Below are 17,763 nucleotides of genomic sequence, written 5' to 3' on the forward strand. Positions count from 1 at the left end.
AAATGAGCATCCTAGCATGCAATCTGAACGACTCATCTCCGCGGGCTCTCGCATGTATCTAGTCTCTGCGACTCATGTGCATAATGATGTTACTCAAGAATGCGACAATGCATGCCTCTGCAACCCTGATTCCTGAGCTTGCAACCAACCATGACAGAGGGTGCCACGAAAATTGCTTCCGCCACGAATCCCACGACCCTCGGGTCGATTGAAATGCTCAACCACCATTTCAACAACAAGACTGTCTCAATCGAGCACCGTAGAGGTCCTTGGAAGCGAGCAAGCGAGTCAGCGACATCAATTAGCAGCAGCCGGGGAGTAGGGCGGACGAACACTTGCACTTGTGATCCCCGGGACGTTCTGTCGACGCGATGCCGGCTCCAAAAGTCATGGGCATCTACCCTGCGGACAGTGTGTCTGTAAGCCTTCATCATGCCTTGGAGACGGTCATTAGCATGCTGACGCCTCACTAGGAGGTAGCACAGTCCCTGCCTCTAGATCCAGTGACCTCGGGCGCAGCGGAAACCTTGGCCGGGGACGTGGAGTACAGGATTCATTTGATACTCCAAGAGGCCAAAAAGTTCATGGTCCACGGCAAGCGAAGTACGCTTTTACCAGAAGATGTAGAGCATGCCATGGAGGCGTTAAATGTGGAGGTAAGATGCAGTTTAGGATCTCACTGACGGCTGTAGCCCGTTCTGATCCCGCCACGCCCACTTCCACAACGATCTTTCGCCCCTATCACCGTACCAACAGCTCCGGGAATCACAACGACATTATACCACGTCCCTGATGACGAAATCGACTTTGCGACGTATCTCAAAGAACCACTTCCCTCAGGACTGGCAAATAGCGCGGGTGTGAAGTGGAAAGCTCACTGGTTAGCGGTGGAAGGAGTTCAGCCCGCCATCCCGGAGAATCCTCCGCCATCATCCAAAGCAGGCCGTGAGTGGGCTGTGCCGTCTCGCTTGCTGACTGGGTAGCCTCACATCCTTTGCCGAGCACTGGCAATGCCGCTCTGAAATCCTCTGCAAAGTCTCAACTTCCTGAAGAACTCCAGCTCTACTTCACTCGCCTAACCACCGCTCTGGTTCCGCCGGCACCAGGCGCTCCGGATCAGGCACCAGGTAAATGCTCTCAGATCCTTTCAGTGCTGACGGTGCAGGCCTCGACGACAGTGAACGTCATCGTACTGCTGCGTTGGCATCAATCAGCTCGGATGCCGCAGTCAACGGTATACTAGTATATCTCATCAAGTGGATGGTGGAAAGTATCAACAAGTGTTTACTGTCTCATCCGTCTGTCTTGAGCGCACTGCTAGATGCTGTCTCTGGCATACTCGACAATCGAGCCATATTTGTGGAACCTTATGTAAGTGCGACATAAGCAGCCTTTTGCCGATAGTTTAGCTTCACCAAGTCCTCGCTCCCATCATGTCTGTCCTTCTCACCGTACCCCTGTCCTCCCAATCCTCCAGCTCGTTGACCAACAACCCATCCTACGAACTTCGATGCAAAGCCGCCAGTATACTACAAAAGATCGTCACCGTATACGGCTCAAGGTATCCCGGTCTCGTCCCGCGTATTACCTCGACGCTCCTCAAAACTCTCAACCTTCCCCCATTTCCATCACCACTTGGAGGCGGAGTGCCACCTTCCGGTCGTTATGAAGGTGCCATCCTGGGTATCTCGGCACTTGGACCATCAGCGATACGGCAATCCCTTCTGAATGATCCGAATGTACTGCAACGCATCGATGGGCTATGCTCCTCTCTTTACCCTGCGCAGGAAGCGCGCAAGAGCACCAAGGCTGTCCCGTTGAGCAAAGCCACGGTTGTGGCATTGTCCAGGATGGTCGGGTCAAAACCGGAAGGATGGGTCGGTACAGTCGATTTGGATCAGGCAGATTCACAATTTGGTCCCAATCTTGTCCGTGCGATGGAGAAGGATTCGTGGTTGTTGAGCGAGCTGCTGAGAATGAGGGAGGAGAGAGGTGGAATGTTGGTGGACGGATGAGCGTGACGTGGGTTGTAGATATATGTGTGATAAGGTCACGTGATGTAATCGGCCGCCCGCGGCGGTGCAGCTGCTCTTCTTTAAAAATTTCTTCTTTCGTCCGTCATTCCATTCTTGTTCTTGTTCTCGTTCTCATCATTGTCAATCCACTGTGCTCGCACACAATCCGTCAACGACCATTGATGAGCGTCTGACGATTGACCTGGATGGAGAGTTAAGAGCTAGACTGCGAGGACGGCGAGCACTGAGAAACCCTTCGATGAAGATCCTTTGATAGGCCAAAAAGTCCGACCTCTAATTGGCGCCTCTTTTTCTGGGGTTCTCAACCCTCCTCCAGAAGAGGCCTTCTTTGCTTGCTCTGTCTCTCTCGACTGCACACTTTTTGGATACGACGATGGAGGCTAGAATCCCACCAGCTAGGAGACGAGGACCTATCCTCCGTCAACGCCAAGCTGCTGCTGAAAGTTCTGGCTCCACTGAAGCTGAAGCAGCTCCCTCCTCCTCCGCCTCCCCTTCTACGACGACCACTTCCAGTGAGTCTACCTTTGGACGTCTTTCCTGTACGGCTGATCTGATTCGCAGCGATCCCTCCAACTTCTAACGTCCCTTCATCTTCCACCGCCACGACGACGACGACTTCTACGACACCATCACTATCACCATCTGCATCGCCTTCCACGACATCTACGACCACAACGACCACACGACCTCCCCCCTCTTCTTCAGATTCTCCCCCACCGCCTTCATCAAGTTCCACCACTACTACGACCAGCACTACCCCTAGCTCATCTGAGCAGCCTCCGCCTTCATCTAGCTCTACCCAGACAACTACATCACAGTCTCCTTCTCCAACTCCAACTTCATCCTCCACGACTACTCAAGCACCCACCTCCTCTTCATCCCCGCCACCTGCTCAATCGTGAGTCTCCACATATTTTTAGCCTTGCTGAAGCTCTCAGGTCTCAAGTAACGACTTCACCATCTATAACACCGACCAGCAGTACTCCTACCTCGTCATCTACAGAACCGACCACCTCTGCCACCCCCACAACTTCAGCTGGCCAAACCACTTCGGCCGCGGCTCAGTCCACCTCCACCACCCTCGTCGTGGTGACACCATCATCCTCCGGCAAAGCCATCGAGAGCACCCTGACGTCAGCCCAAGGTGTGACGACAACCGATGCCAGTGGTCACTTGATCACTACCACGCCTGCGCAATTCACCTCTGTTTTCACAACCGAGTCAAATGGTCAGCCTACCACCGTCACTCTAGTTGTTCACAATCCCACCGGGGCTCTGGACCAAGGCAGCAGTGGAGGATCCTCGAACGCGTTCTTCAGCAATACCGGAGCCGTCGCAGGAACATTCGTTGTGGTTGGTCTAGTCGCCGTTGGTGTCCTCGCCGCCCTTGGTCTGCTATTCTTCCGCCGTAGACGAAGGCAGAGACTGGATCGAGAGGTTACCGCTGCTGCTGTAGCCGCCTCGTCCGGAGCTCACCGATCGCCGCTGGACGAAGGTGACGGCATGGGCCCATCCTCCAGCCATCATAACAGCGACTCGTATCCTTCTACGGTCAGCGCGCCGATGGCTCAATACGCCAATTATGGAGCCTCGTATGCCCCTGCTGGCGGGTATGATCCCTATGCTCAACAGCCTTACCGAGACCATCCGGGTCAAGGACCGTTTGACACACCCATTGGCTACCATGAACACGGCTATGCTGATCCGCATGGCGGATACTCGGATCACGCCGGTGCGTACGCTGGCGGTGCTGCTGCTGCTGCTGGTGCGGCAGCTGGTGCTGGTGCTGGAGGATACGAAGGCATGCACCAGGGTCAACAGGGGTATTACTTTGATCCGCGCGATGCGGACTATTACGCGGACGAGCATGAACAAGATCCAAATCAGTACCACGCGCAGACATATGACGATCCGTATGGTGGGTATTCAGGTGACAACAGTGGAGTAGGAACACCACAAAATGAGAGGAGTGATCCCCTTCATGTAAGTCTTTGCCGGTTTCCTTCAAGGGATGACCTGACTCGGCACAGATCGCGAATCCATCCAAGCATTAATCTTAGGATAAGGTCCCCCCCCCCCCCCCCTTTCTCTAGCATCATCGCACTCTTTTACGTCTCACAATCTTTTGGAGCTCGTTACCCATCCAATAATCTGACCAAGCGTCTTCTCCGGCTATGATTGTACTTTCCTAGGAGAATACCAAGTGACCATGGCGTCCTTCTTTCATACAACAGGCTTGACATGTATCTCCATTTCTGTCATGGGATATGTTTCCGTATCTCTGCGTATCGCGACCAAATTGTGCGCTGCTGTTGAGGCTCTAATTGCGGATCGCCGTCATGTTCGGGCAGGTCCGATAAAGAATCTTCGGGTAGTCACCGGATCGACCTACGGAAGGAAGAGTCTGTCTTCATCATCTTATGCAAACCTGCGGGGTGTAACCAGTCTGAGGCACGGAATGAGCGCCGAGACCAAGGTCAAGGTCATAGTACTGGGTGCTGGCGGTGAGTGGGCTTATTCTACGCGGGACCTCACGCTGTATCTCAGCGACTTGTAGCTCATGATGTTGCAGTGCTCGGCCTCTCTATTGCTAAGGAGCTAGCGGAGAAGGGCGTATCCTGCGCTGTCGTCGCTCGAGACCTGCCTGAGGATCTCGAATCGGGTCAATTTGCCAGTCCATGGGCTGTAAGTCGACAAGCTTCTCTTATAGAGTCTCGTTCGGGCTGATAGTCTGGCGGCAGGGCGCTAACTGGAGCTCTTTCGCTGCGGAGGGGTCTCGTGAAGCTCACTGGGATACCGTCACATTCCATCACTATGCTCAACTATCCCAGAGTCATCCACATGTCGTCGAGAGGAGGCCATTCAAGCGGTTCTGGAATAAGGAGGGAGGGTACCCGGATCCATGGTTTAAGGATCTGGTCTTTGGTGTGAGAGTCCTGTCCCGACATGCCAATGTCGGGTTTGTATAGCTGATTGGTTTGATTCCCCAGTTCCGCTCGCTTGAACAAGACGAGTTGGCCCCAGGATACAAATATGGTCAAGGATACGAATGTTATACAATGTCACCGCCTGCATACCTTGGTTACCTTGCGGAAGAATTGAGATCTTACAGCGTCCCGTTGATCCGACGCCGCGTATCTTCTCTTGACGAAGCTTACTCTATGGAGGATATTGGCCCCGTGGACCTCGTTATCAACGCTACGGGCCTAGGAAGTCGATCACTCCTGGGGGTCGAGGACGAGCTGGTCTATCCGATTCGAGGGGATACGGTCCTCATCCGAGCACCAGGCATCAAAACCACTATGAAAGTCTTGGACCCGAATTCGCCACAAGATCAGCAACTTGGGAAACGATTCTATATCATTCCTAGACCTGGACCAGGAGATCGAGTGATATTGGGCGGGACGGAGCTGGACAACGATTGGGATACACTGCCTAGACCCGAGACCGCCAAGAGGATCTTGAGAGACGCGTACGCTGTATGTCCCGAGCTGAGCGGTGGGAAAGGATGGGAAGCAATCGATGTGATCAGTTGTAATGCGGGCCTGAGACCTGCTCGAAAAGGCGGAGCAAGGGTAGAGTTGGAATACAGAAGGTTGGGGGAGCAAAGGGGTTTGACACCGCACAACATCAGGTCGGAGGAGAATGTCGGACGAGAGGTGGGCGTGGTCCATGCGTACGGTATTGGACCAGCAGGGTAGGTTCGAAGGGGGGGCGATTGAGTCGGAAGGTGACCGCTCATGACTCGTCAACGCAGATACCAAACGAGCAAAGGGATCAGCGAGGAAGTCACAGGACTGGTTGACAAGTTCTTCCGTGATCAGAACACGTCCATCAGTGGGATTAGTAATGGCTTGGAGAATCAGCACACACAAGCTGAATGATACGACCCTCCACACATACGCACACACACACACACACACATATACAGCTCATAATTCGTCCCACAGGCTGACAGATGAATAACGCTACATCTTCTCATGATACATCCTCTATTCCGGCTTGTACTTGATCGGAGTATCCAGTCCGACCCTTCTAGCAGCAGCGTGAACCTTCTCCGCGTCCGTCATTCCAAGTGTAGGATTGTATCGTTTCAGCAGCTCCTATGAACAGCAAGCTCAATCAGAGCTCCCAAAACCCCGTGACCCCTCTGAGGTGACCTACCGCGTGAATCCGTGATGATCGCAGATAATCTCTCGCTTCGATCAACATTTTGTCGACCTTTCCAGTCTGTCCTTCCAAAGAAGATGCTGAGATCATCGTCCTGAATTGTTTTTCTGTCCCAGAGCCTCGTTGTCTCCTCGGCTTCTTTGCCTGTGTCAGCGTAAGCGATCAGCATGGTCGAGTGAATGGGACAGTGAGACTCACGGCGAGCCGGACTTCCCGTAGTAAGGAGCGGTAGAGCTCCCTAGTGGTGGAAGAGGATGCGACGGCATTCATAGTGTGATCTATTCCAGACTAGTCCCTGGAGCTGTATTTGACGCAGCGGTTGCAGGAACTTGAAGCAGTAAGGGAGCAGGTTGGAGGTCGAGTCCGAGATTGCCATCGATCACTTTCGGGACTTTTTATTAGACGCCCAAAATTTCAATTTTCCAAAAGTTCAAAAGAGTTTATCATCTCTTCCACTTGAGAGATCCTTATCGACGTCCGAGTGCTCTGTGCTTCTCATCAACATCGTTGCCTCTGCAATCTATCTCATCATACTCTAGGCCCTCTTGCGACGTCCTTGCTCGGATCCGTTTATATCTCTCTCTCTCTCTCTCTCGCGTCCTCTTTCATCATGGGTCACGGAGGTTCTGATGTCCCAATGTGAGTCGTGTGCACTGTACTGTGGTCGGAACAGCTACCAGCGATCTGGGTGTCGGGCCGAGAGTGTTTGTTGACTCGATCATAAGGATTCGGATCAGCTATAACGACGTCCATAAGGCCATCCAGAGCACGGCCAAGCGAATCAAGGATGAGTTTGGTACGTCCCCTTGACTTGCCTTGCCCTTTGGCGGTAGGATTCAAAGAACTGACACGTCTTGCTCGCTCGCTCAGCTCCCACGCTCTTCATTGCTATAGGTGGAGGAGGTTTCATTCCCGCTCGAATCCTCAGGACCTTCTGCAAGGTCGATTCGGACGGTGTCAAACGGAATATCCCAATCCAAGCTGTCGGTTTGGTCTTGTACGAGTCGATGGGCGGGGTGGGTTGGATCTTCTCTCCCTTTTGGAAAGCTTCTCATATGCTGAAATGTTGGTGGGGCAGATTGCAGAATCTGCAGGGACCGAGGTCGTTCGCACTCAATGGCTCGACTTCTCAACGGTGAGTCATGTCTGTCTCTGTCCGCCCGAGGGATGTGGAACTCTTCCGTGGCTGATACCTTCGACAGCTCGGAAAGGACTTGACCCACGGTGGATTGCTCGGCCGACGTATATTGATCGTCGACGAAGTCGATGATACCCGCACGACCTTGACGTAAGGGCAACCAACCTCCTTGACTGCTTCATAGGAACGTTGCCTTACTCGACTTTTAGATACCTCATCAAAGAACTGCAATCTGATATCGACAAGCAGCTCGAAGCCGTCTCCGACGCTGATGAACGTGAAAAGCTGAGGGAGTCGACCAAACTTGGCGTCTTTGTCGTGCATAACAAGTGTGTATCCGTCTTTCAAACCTTTGTCGCCGCCAAGTCTAGCTGACCTCGGTATCTCTCAGACTCAAGCAGAAAGCTGGCGAGATACCTTCATCCGTCAAGTACTTTTCAGCGGTGGACACGCCAGACGTTTGGCTGGCTTATCCTTGGGAATGCGATGGAGATATCGAAGAGCACGATGCGATGAGGTCGGAGAACACAAAGTTGTAGAGCTGTGGGGGCGAAGCGAGGCCGCAGATCATAGAGAGCTGGAGAGACATATAGACTTGTTGTGATTCATGCCCATCTTTCGTCGGACACGCACTGTTCCAGACACAGGACCACTACCCGTTCAGTGAAGCACATTCCTTCTCAAGTGACCTTGACCTTGACTGGCTCTCCGACGCGTCTTCCCGGTCCAAGGACCTTGCGACGTTGCACGAACATGTGACTCATGAGTACGTATAGACCTAAAGCATCGTCAGTTCGGCGCTCCTTGGCTTCTGACTCACTCGGCCACCAAACGAAAAACAAAACGAGGCATGCATAGTCCAGCGTCCCCCATTGAGCCGTTCCAAAGACCTTGGCCTTTGTCTTGGCTTTTGCCATGTTCCAAATCAATCGCCTTCCCAGAGGGCTTTTCAGCGCTCGAGTCGCGAGACTGGTAGGCAGTCGAGAGTAGATGTATCCCATGGGAGAGAGCTCCTTGACCCAATTGGGAATCAGGGGACAAGTGAAAAGGGGAGGAAGAGTGGAGAAGGATAACAGGGCCTCAGATGAGGCTCCGAGAGGGTACAGGACAATGAAGAGGGTATATCTTGACCAAAAGAGTGTCAGTTGATCCCTCTCAGCTGCTGGCAGGTACGCCTCACCTGAGATAGTTGTGCCCTGGGATCCTGAAACCGAGGAGTTGAGTTGCATAAAACGAGTATCGGATGACTTCTGCAAGGGACCAAGCGAAGACCATGGTGGAGAACAAGGGGTTCTCAGCTACCTACGCGCGCAAGTTAGAACTTTGAAACTTGGCAATTCGGGATCTGCTCGCAGGTCCTGCAGGCGTGCTCGCTCGCTCGCTCCCTAGCTAGCTCACTTTTGGCGACCTCGCCATGACGACCCAAACTGTCCACAGACGACTGGCGACCTGCGCCGCAGTGATGCCGACACCGCTCCTGACCCAGCCAAGTAAAGCATGGACTACTTCCAACGCAGCTAATGTCTGGACCCAAATCGTCCATTCTTTCAAATGCCGGTCGGACCCAGCGTTAGAGAGTCGAGCAATGTACCCAGATACAGTGTGTGGGAGTGTCGCGGTGGTCGTTTGAAGTATCCGACTGAGAGATAGAGGACCTCGCTTGGCGTGTCGTTCAGAAGGTGGAACGGCCGTAAAGTGGGTGATGGTGAGCACGAGAATGTATCCCCAGAGTAGGGTTGAGATGAGGTTGTACAGGACGAGGTAAGCTTTGATGGGTGTCAAAGAGTTGGAAGAGCCTGAATGGCCGTCAGTGACGCGACGAGACCCGAGTGCATAAGCGTGGAAAATCTCGTTTTATGCGGTCAAGATGATCACAGATGGTAATCATGGCAGCAACGTGTCTGCAGTGCCCAGTGTCGTCACGCCAAAAGCTCAAGGACTCACTCGTCTTGTTCGCTCCGGATTCAACTCTCGCCAATCGTTCCTTCTCCATATGCGACCGCGACATATTGCCACCCTTTGCGGAGGACCCTGCACCAGTATGCCGATTGGCCTGCTGAGACATGGCAGATAGGCTGTCCAGACCTGGTGAACAGGATAGAAAACAAGTCGAGGACGAGACCAATAATGTTGACAAAGTACGTGTTTCATTGTCGTCGTCCTTTAATTGTAGCCTTCTCTGAAAGTGGCACCTTCATCCTCCGATTGTGGTTGTCGTTAAAGGCATTGCATAAGGGCATAGATGGAAGGCTCAACCTGGAGATACAAAGGTATAGATCATAGAAACAAAAAATAGATGTCCAAAAGGTGTCATAGGTAGCGTAGTAGATGGAACTGACAGTCATGTGTGCGTCGTAAAATGGTGATACCTCGGTCGTAGATCCTCCCCCCTACTCATCCCCTCCCCACTACTCATCCCCTCCCCATCCCTCCTTCTAGTGTCCCGCCATATCGTCGAGAGACAATGAACAACAACGTCCAACTTGATCAAGCTTGCCCAGCGACTTCTTCGATGATGGGCTCATTGACTGCGTGGTTGGTCGTCTTCTTCACTTCTGTCGGCTCATACAAGCAAGGGAAATCGCATTGCTCCGCCCCTTTGATTTTGGGTGACTGGTATGTCGACTTGGTCGTCGTCGACGACGGGGGCAGCGACGTCGACAAGGTCGCACGGTGCCCAGGTATAGTAGGCTTGGGACTTCTCACGACCGTCATGGAGGCTCTCGTCGCAGCAGTCACATTTTGCAATTTCGGTCCGTTCTGGACCGCTTGGGTCTTGAATGTCTGTGCAGGAGGCAAGATGGAAGGTCGAGAAGGCGGAGGAGGTTTAAGCGTGAATGCTCCAGAGAGTCTCTTTGAGAAGCTCTTGAATCGGCCTGACGCTTTGGACTTGGATCCTGACAGGGGCCCATCAGGTGTGACGGCCGGAGTCGACAGAGGGGTGTTGACCATACTTGCGAACTGAGAAGACGATGAAATTCGCCTTCCTTGCTTTTTGAAGAAGGTACTTTGTCGAGGAGATGGCGTGCGAACAGTGTCATCTTCGTCGGAGGGGAGACTCTGGTTCATGGATCCAGGAGAAGATAGAGCCGTAAATGAGACATTCTCAGTCGAAGGTGTAGACATGGGTTCGATAGGTCGTAAGAGGGATTTATCAGGAGTGCCGGCTTCAGCCTCGAGATTCGGTGACGATTCGACAGCCGTACAGGTATCGGATTCGACGTGAGAGACGACGATGCTCGCTTTTCGAGGCGCATTATCGTCGGCAGAGTACAGTGGAACTCTGGTCTTCTCCGACGTCGCGAGAGACGCTGGGATCGGTAAATCCGCCCAAGACCACTCTTCGCCTCTTGTCCAACCGGGTGCATCGTCAAACTCCTCTCGTTCCTCTTCATCTTGCTCGACTTGCCGATGTCGAATGTACCGAGAGGGCGTGGCGTCCGACTTGACCTTGCGGATGAACTTGTATCGTCTTTCGTGATATCTTTTCGATCGAATCGAGTGGAAGCTGTCCAATAGCATCTGAGATAACTCTTCAGTCCTGAAGTGTACGAGTGGAGGAAATGAGCGATGTCGATACTTGTCCCTTTTGACTTTACACATCCAGTCGGTCAGAGAGATGTGAACGGAAGGAGCGATGGAAGGAGGGGTCGAGTCGGAAGTGAACGTTGACCACGGGGCACATTGTAGAGGCTGTGTCGACGAGGATTGCAGGAGTGTTTTGATCTGTTCGATACAGAGTGATTCGATCTCAGATGAGGTGGAAGTGCAAGATCCAATTTCGATATCCACCAAGCCAGTCTCGCGAGATTGAGTCGATGATTGAGGCATCATATCGCGTAGCATGGCCGCAGAGCGAGATTCACCACATCGAGTGAGGTAAGAGTATCTGGCGCTCAAGGTCAGCTGACTGAAGTGACAATGATAAGCTACGCGGACTTACGAATGGAATTCCGATCCATGTAGACCCATGGCTCGATAAGCGGGATTTAAGACCACTCCTCTACCAGCCATGACCACATCGCATCCAGCAGCGAGCGCTACACCTCCGGCAGCTGCGTTGCTTCTGACGCACGCGACAGTGACGATGCCACGTTCGCACAGCGGTTCGACATGTCTCATAAAAGGAGATCTGTCGGCCGAGGTGTCGGATACCAGGAATTCGACAATATCGTCAATAGCGGAGATATTTGCCCATGTCTCTTGACCTGGATGCGCAGACGCTTCGATGGTGTTGAGTGCGATCCCATTTGAGAAGTATGATCCGCCCTGGAGTCACAAGTCAGCATTTGACCGCACCGCACCGATGCAGCACTGAGCGTTACTCACCATCAATGCCAAAGCCTTGACATTGCCTCTCTCCGGTTCCACGGCCCACTGGCACGCTTTCAACAAAAGTTGGCATTGTCTCGTCGAAAAAGCCCCATTGTAAAAGTTCCAATAAACACACTGAGCCAATCGATCACCTTGATGGATGCTCTTGACATAAACTTCCTGCCAGGTCCCGGGGACGTGATCAAACGTCTCCTGTGACCATTCTTGTACACCTTGCAACGCTGACGCATGGCCCGAGGATTCGATAGCTTGTACCATGGGTACCTTTGGCTCGAGCGGAGTTCCAGCTTTCTTAGGTACTCTTCCGTGGGTTATCCAGACTCCGGCAGCATCCTCTGGGTCGGTAGATCTGGTCTTGACGAATATCGCTCCGTGTCGATGAGCGAGGATACGGCCATCAGGCACTTGGTCCATTGATTCGTAGCCTAGACAAGTGTACAATTCCTTCGGGACGGTCGCCGCATCGAGGTGTAAATGAGCTCCGTAGGCGAACAAGCTGGTCTTGGAATCGCCAGTGAGCGGAGCGAGCTGCGCACCCGGCTGAGAATCACTGGCATAGATGATCCTCTGAACATCCGTGGCGGTGTGAATGGCAAAATCAGGTTTCCTCAGTTTTGATTGGATCAAGGGTCGTTCGTGTGTTGAACCACCTTGGAAAGTGAGTTGAGACGTCACACTGAGTTTCTGCCACTCTTCGCGAGGTCGAGCCGAGACTCGCTGGTCTTTGGGAAGAGTCGAGGTGGTTTCATAGACTCGAATCATGGCCGTGATAAGGGCAGAAATGGCACCTTGGGAGTGCAATGTTTGATAGAGCTGAGCCTTGGTCAAAGTTCCTAGGGTCGGAAGCTCGTACTGCTCCCATGCCCATATGGCGCCTCCGTCCAGGTGTTCGTTGGCTTGAAAAACGATCGTTCCCCAGTGTGAGCGTCGTTCTCCGGACCAGGAAGTGGACGAGGTGTTCAGCAGTGTGTTGAGCGCGGACGTCGAGTCGGCATCGGAACCATTGTCCCCCAGTAAGACCCAGTCGAGGGATGAAGGTCCAGCGTCACCGGGCGGACCAGGGTGAACGACGAGTGTGGTCCACTGAGTGAACACATGTCAGCATCTAGTGAGTGATCCAACAAGGTAAATTCGGGTATCCACTTACCCTGCCAAAGACACGTTCTGGAATGACTCGGGTCAAGAATGGGCAAACGACCATATCGGGATCCCATTCCTCGCAGGCCGAGATCATCGCCTCGTCATTTGAGGCGATTTGGACCGAGACGTTCTTCAGCCCAAGGAAATCGAAATACGTGATCACACGTTGGGAAAACGAGTTGACAGCGGTGCACAAGAGGAGAATCTTCCATTCTTGAAGACCTGTAGATGAGGCAGGTAGAGATGAGAGGGGACCAAGAGGAGCGTCGAGGTTAGACAGTCTAGTCGTACTACTGGTCGATGCTTCTGCATTGAGCTCGTGCATCGTGCCAGTGCTTGGCCCTTCATCCGTCGACATGGTGATACGGGCGGTGTCGTCCAAGGTGGGAGTGCGCTTTGACTAGTCCCAGTCTTGGTCCTAGGTCCTAGTCTCGGATCGAGGAACGGTATCAGATGTCTGTTGGAATGGTGCGAGGTACCGGAAGGTGGGAGAAGCACAAAGTGAACTTTCGCGTCTGGCTGTCAAGCTTGCGTGACAAGGAGAGATGTGGGCGAAGAGCGAGAGAGAGAGAGATGCGGGATCGGACCTCGAACTTGAATAAGGGCGGCAGTCGGGATGTTCAACGATACAACACTGCTTTGCCCGCCTGGATTCGCAGACGACGAAGAGCTAAAAAACTTGGACAATGACAATAAAGACGTCAACAGTCAGATCACAAGTTGGTCACAAGACGAAAGTCGAGAAAGACAAGACAAGACAAAGACAAAGACACGAGGACGTGAAAGAGAAAGAAGGACGGAAAGCGAGCGAAAGAGTCCCGACCAAGAGGTCCAGAGAAGGGCGGCCCTTCCTCTCCCTGTCTTCTCTCTCTGCGCGGATTTATAGGCGGATTACAGCAAGCTCTCGGGCGCCAGAAGGACGAGGCCTTGATGTGCTTGAGGATCTTCCCCTCCCCAATCGCTCTCCACGGTACTTTCAACACACTGTGCCCCCCCTTCATCACCTACTCCTCCCATCTCAGTGCCGCTAACCATAAAAATTCCTCAGATTCCACATCATGTAATAATAATAATAATCTTCGACGCCTCCTCCGCTGCTGCTGCTGCCAGCTTGCGTGCTCCCCCGCGCGCCCTGGGAAGCATCTGGACGCCTCTCTAGCGCCGCCGCCGCCGTCGCTGCAGCCCCACCACCTCTTGCGTACTGAATGAATGAAAGATGATTTTGATGAAATTTAATTAAAAACTGGGAACCACACACACACACACAAAAAGTCACCCGCAGACACACGAAAGGGAAGAGCAAAAGGAAAATTTGAAGTTCAGTCGATCGCATGCTGGCAGCTGCTGCTGTCAGCCAAAAACTGGGCTCACCACCACAAAGGTACCCGCTCAATCTCGCAATGTGATTATTGGATAGTGTCTGGACACACTCTCATGGACCCCCAACTGTGCTGACAGTTCCCATGGTGTTTTGGGCCAAACGTGTCACTTGATTACGTGTGTCCATGCATGGTGATGGTGTATGTGGGAAAGCAGGCAGAAAATATACACACAGAGAGCGAAGTTGATTGGGTCGTGAGGGTGTCCCGACCATGTCGTGTGCGTATCGAGGCTAGTCTTCATCGGACAGCTCAATCTATAATAAATGGTATTCAGCCCATATGACAAAGGTGTCTCGCGCAATCGCATCGACCTACAGGTTTGGAGACTTTGGTCTTGGAGAATCTGCATATTACGGGAATCAAAACGCGCCTTTGCAATCGTCGGGGTAACGGCATAATATGAGAGAGACACTCACGTTAATTGCGTTTGACCTCCACTTTTGGATGCTGCTGCTCCTCGCTTCGGAGCCGGTTTCGCGCGGACATTGGCAGGTGTTAAAGTCTTTTTGGACCTGGCAGTAGTAGGCTTAGGCACCGGCTCGTCATGTTCTTCTTCTTCCTCTTCCTCCTCCCCCTCCTCTTCAGACGCAGAGGGTGCAAACTTGAATCAAGGTTATCTCACATGTCCCTCGCGTGAAACTCTCGCTCAACTCACCAGTTTTTTTCCCCGACTCTTGGACCCGCTCGAAGCAGTCTTACCTTTCTTTTTCTTGGTGGCTTTCAAAGAGGCATCAGATTCGACTTCCATCCTGTATGCATCAGTTAAGCACACGCAGGGGTTCCTAACATGCTATCTCCGTCGTCGACTGGGGATTGTTTGTCAGCGGTAAATCACAAGGCAAATTTCACCTCACCCATGCTATCCACATCAGAGTCCTGCTTGGCCTTGCCCTTCTTTGCCTTTGGCGCTTCATCTCTGTGATTCGTCGCTGCCCACTGCGACGCCGCACTGAGGCAGGTGAGAAAATGTGACTGATGAGAGAACCTACTGTTCCTTTGCGCGCAGCATCTTCCGGGCGTCAGTACACAAATCGTCACAGCCCACACTCACATGCTCCTCGACATCCTCTTCCACCACTTCCTGCCCTTTCATATCCTTCCCAACAGATTTGAGAGTCTCCGCTACGAAGCTATCTCGATCAGCATGGACTCCCTGACGTTCTACACACTCTTTGATCGCATCCCTATCGTCCTTGTCCACGAATCGCATCACTGCATCCTCCAGCCCATTCTCCACCAAGACTTCGAGCTGTTGTGCTTGGAGATACTGACGGACAAGGTTTGACATGCGGAGTTTGGCCAATCGATCCGACGCAGTCATGGCATTCGGATCGTCCGTCTCAGGACCCCACTCGTCATCCACTCCGTCCGGTGCATCCGCCACGTTCTTGGTCTCTGAGAAAGAGTGTCAACAGGCTGATAAGGCTTTTGGTCTCGCACTCTTTTCGGCTGCCTTCTTTCGACGATAGTACTGCAAAATGTCCCTCGGGTTCGCGACTCGCCCAACAAAATCTTGTCCAAATCGTACAGGATTGGTCATCTCTTTCGCGTCAGACGTCTCAACCTGGACACGTCAACCAACAGCAACAACGTACCCAGATTTACCTTGAGACGGATGAGAGGCAACATCATGTCTACAGGCTCAGTATCCTCGGCATGTCGCTCGTTCCAATTTTGCTTCGCCCGTCGGATCAAGCTTTCGACCTGGGCCAGGCAAGGTGTTAAAGTGCGGTTGGCACTTTGCACGGAACACGCTGCTACTCACCTGCTTTCTCAGATACACTGCGATACTGTCCTTGTCCTCTAGGTTGATCTTGTTGGACTCGTCGGATGCAGCTTCAGAGAGCACCACCTCGTCCATCTCGAACGGTCGGACAGTCTTAAGTGGGATCTCAGTGATCTGGAATTGCGATCCTTGGATCGAGAGAATTCCGACGTGTCTGGACTGTGTGTGAGAGAAAGCCAGGGCCAATGAGGAGCATCTAAGCGACTCACTTTGGCAACGCCTCGCCGGGTGCCAAACTGGTCGCGACACTACTGCCTGGCTGAGTAATGTAGTAATCCTTTCCTTCGACCTTTTCTGGCCAGATCCGGCAATCGTGTTCGTGACCCCACACGACGAGCTTGATGGAGTCGTCAAACATCCCCTCAGGGACAGAAGACTGAGGGCCGTGTTTGACTCTGAAGGGATCGCTTTAAGCCAAACAATAGCGTCCGTCTCCTTACCTGTTCTGATGTACCAGCAGCATGTTGAACCAGTCTTCCTCTGGGACATCCCCTCCTTCCGGCATAAACATTTTTACGCGATTGCTCCTGAGCTCGTAATGCATCCGATTGTCTTTGACGTTACCGACGCCGTACATCGCCAGATGTGTGCTACCTGGTGTCCGAACTCGTTGTCAGCAGGCGCGCGGAAAACTCGTACATGGACCGACCATCTCACCTTTTCTCAGAAGGATAGGCTTGATCCGGATGCCCTTGTCTGCAGACTCTGCAGTCGTCTCGTCGGCCATCAGGTCCACTTTGCCAAAGTAGTTGAGGACTCCAGAAACAGACAAGACATCTAGGGCACAGAGGGCGCCTTCCTGGAGTTGTGTGTGAGCGCCGGAAACATTCACACCGGGTGTGGCGCTTACTGGGCCGGTCCCTTGCGGATCATCGTGATTGCCATGAATCGAAAAGGTGGGAATGGCAATATTCAGGTTTGGATCTTCATAATTGATAGCGGGAAATCTGGTAGGTCAGCTGTCAGTTCGAGATGAAAATGACTGACGAGAAGCCTGGCGTGGATCCATCCATCGGATCGCTCAAAAGTTCGAACTTGAGTATAGGACGTCAGCTGATGGATCTATACAGTAGCGCAGAAAAAGCTCACCGACACTGGCCTGTCCCCGAGAGTGTACTCTCTCAACAGTGCTATGGTCTGGTGCATGCACCCTCTACTCGGTCGATTCTCATGGAACAGATCCCCCGCGAGGAGGATAAAGTCCACTTCCGCATCTCGTGCGATCTCCAGGATCTCACGGAAAGTGTTGATGGCGTCTTGACCTCGAATCGGATCCTTCTCGGCATAGCCTATATGATTGTCCGTAGCGAGGAGGATGCGAAAGCAGCTAAGGCCCCATATGTCAGACTCGGCGCGCGGCGTGACAGTATTGACGCCAGATCATTCCACGATAGTAGCCCACCCTGAAGTCGACACATTCACTCACTTGTCCGAGTCTATCAAGCATGTCTTCTTCAACGAGGGGTTTCCAGGTTGGAAACCTCACTCACCTTTCGCCGCGATACTGGGGGTAGCATCTGGCGGCTCGACCGTATTTCTGACGATGGTCAGATCAGTCAGGTCCTTGTAATTTATGCCTCACGCTGCTGTCCTGCCTCTCGAGCTTGAAGCTACTTGAGATGCCATTAGTGACTATTTGTGCTCATCATATGAAGATGATATTCAAAAGTCAATTGGCATGTCCGAGCACGCCGATCGCGTGGTGATCGAGTCAACTTTCCCACAATTGAGTTTGCACGTGGTCCATCACACGCGTTGATGCATGGCCACCCGCGA

At 52.7% G+C, this 17,763-nt stretch overlaps 8 protein-coding genes across 8 annotated transcripts; 4 read left to right on the plus strand and 4 right to left on the minus strand.

Moving 5' to 3' along the window:
- Positions 1 to 371: 371 nt before the first annotated feature.
- BD324DRAFT_574296 (TATA box binding protein associated factor-domain-containing protein) lies at positions 372 to 1,988 on the plus strand (the record flags this gene model as incomplete). Its single annotated transcript, XM_022013056.1, has 6 exons — positions 372 to 419; positions 474 to 656; positions 693 to 945; positions 984 to 1,127; positions 1,166 to 1,371; positions 1,410 to 1,988. Coding segments are annotated over 6 exons (1,413 nt in total), but the record flags the coding sequence as incomplete, so codon positions are not given.
- A 100-nt stretch (positions 1,989 to 2,088) lies between these two features.
- Positions 2,089 to 4,120, plus strand: BD324DRAFT_624303 (hypothetical protein). Its single transcript, XM_022015682.1, has 4 exons — positions 2,089 to 2,548; positions 2,742 to 2,934; positions 2,975 to 4,019; positions 4,067 to 4,120. Exons 1-4 carry the CDS (start codon positions 2,410 to 2,412, stop codon positions 4,088 to 4,090), a joined length of 1,401 nt encoding a protein of 466 aa, XP_021872038.1. The 5' UTR covers positions 2,089 to 2,409; the 3' UTR covers positions 4,091 to 4,120.
- Positions 4,121 to 4,322: 202 nt separating this feature from the next.
- On the plus strand, positions 4,323 to 6,009 carry BD324DRAFT_624309 (hypothetical protein). The gene is made up of 5 exons (XM_022015683.1): positions 4,323 to 4,540; positions 4,609 to 4,721; positions 4,778 to 4,963; positions 5,027 to 5,733; positions 5,794 to 6,009. The coding sequence occupies exons 1-5, from the start codon at positions 4,495 to 4,497 to the stop codon at positions 5,918 to 5,920; spliced, it is 1,179 nt and encodes a 392-aa protein (XP_021872039.1). The 5' UTR covers positions 4,323 to 4,494; the 3' UTR covers positions 5,921 to 6,009.
- On the minus strand, positions 6,010 to 6,595 carry BD324DRAFT_624319 (hypothetical protein). Its single transcript, XM_022015684.1, has 3 exons — positions 6,405 to 6,595; positions 6,201 to 6,350; positions 6,010 to 6,139 (listed from the first exon to the last, which is right to left on the minus strand). The coding sequence occupies exons 1-3, from the start codon at positions 6,474 to 6,476 to the stop codon at positions 6,029 to 6,031; spliced, it is 333 nt and encodes a 110-aa protein (XP_021872040.1). The 5' UTR covers positions 6,477 to 6,595; the 3' UTR covers positions 6,010 to 6,028.
- A 49-nt stretch (positions 6,596 to 6,644) lies between these two features.
- BD324DRAFT_624323 (putative transferase) lies at positions 6,645 to 7,933 on the plus strand. The gene is made up of 7 exons (XM_022015685.1): positions 6,645 to 6,845; positions 6,932 to 7,002; positions 7,077 to 7,222; positions 7,285 to 7,341; positions 7,409 to 7,494; positions 7,554 to 7,673; positions 7,736 to 7,933. Exons 1-7 carry the CDS (start codon positions 6,817 to 6,819, stop codon positions 7,881 to 7,883), a joined length of 657 nt encoding a protein of 218 aa, XP_021872041.1. The 5' UTR covers positions 6,645 to 6,816; the 3' UTR covers positions 7,884 to 7,933.
- Positions 7,934 to 9,497, minus strand: BD324DRAFT_624327 (tyrosine phosphatase-like protein). The gene is made up of 5 exons (XM_022015686.1): positions 9,289 to 9,497; positions 8,743 to 9,140; positions 8,525 to 8,646; positions 8,165 to 8,469; positions 7,934 to 8,122 (listed from the first exon to the last, which is right to left on the minus strand). The coding sequence occupies exons 1-5, from the start codon at positions 9,407 to 9,409 to the stop codon at positions 8,025 to 8,027; spliced, it is 1,044 nt and encodes a 347-aa protein (XP_021872042.1). The 5' UTR covers positions 9,410 to 9,497; the 3' UTR covers positions 7,934 to 8,024.
- A 334-nt stretch (positions 9,498 to 9,831) lies between these two features.
- BD324DRAFT_650589 (hypothetical protein) lies at positions 9,832 to 13,177 on the minus strand (the record flags this gene model as incomplete). Its single annotated transcript, XM_022018172.1, has 4 exons — positions 9,832 to 11,233; positions 11,288 to 11,613; positions 11,674 to 12,762; positions 12,827 to 13,177. 4 exons carry the CDS (start codon positions 13,175 to 13,177, stop codon positions 9,832 to 9,834), a joined length of 3,168 nt encoding a protein of 1,055 aa, XP_021872043.1.
- A 1,127-nt stretch (positions 13,178 to 14,304) lies between these two features.
- BD324DRAFT_624343 (Mre11 DNA-binding presumed domain-domain-containing protein) lies at positions 14,305 to 17,645 on the minus strand. The gene is made up of 21 exons (XM_022015687.1): positions 17,570 to 17,645; positions 17,478 to 17,524; positions 17,414 to 17,423; positions 17,077 to 17,314; positions 16,975 to 17,021; positions 16,838 to 16,934; positions 16,645 to 16,786; positions 16,428 to 16,581; positions 16,197 to 16,382; positions 15,967 to 16,141; positions 15,807 to 15,905; positions 15,642 to 15,765; positions 15,371 to 15,596; positions 15,253 to 15,331; positions 15,191 to 15,210; positions 15,056 to 15,150; positions 14,989 to 15,007; positions 14,857 to 14,950; positions 14,618 to 14,802; positions 14,517 to 14,544; positions 14,305 to 14,455 (listed from the first exon to the last, which is right to left on the minus strand). The coding sequence occupies exons 1-21, from the start codon at positions 17,611 to 17,613 to the stop codon at positions 14,432 to 14,434; spliced, it is 2,133 nt and encodes a 710-aa protein (XP_021872044.1). The 5' UTR covers positions 17,614 to 17,645; the 3' UTR covers positions 14,305 to 14,431.
- Between the last annotated feature and the right edge of the window lie 118 nt (positions 17,646 to 17,763).

The sequence above is a fragment of the Kockovaella imperatae genome (genome assembly GCF_002102565.1).
Source record: "Kockovaella imperatae strain NRRL Y-17943 chromosome Unknown BD324scaffold_5, whole genome shotgun sequence".
NCBI classification, from domain to species: Eukaryota; Fungi; Basidiomycota; class Tremellomycetes; order Tremellales; family Cuniculitremaceae; genus Kockovaella; species Kockovaella imperatae.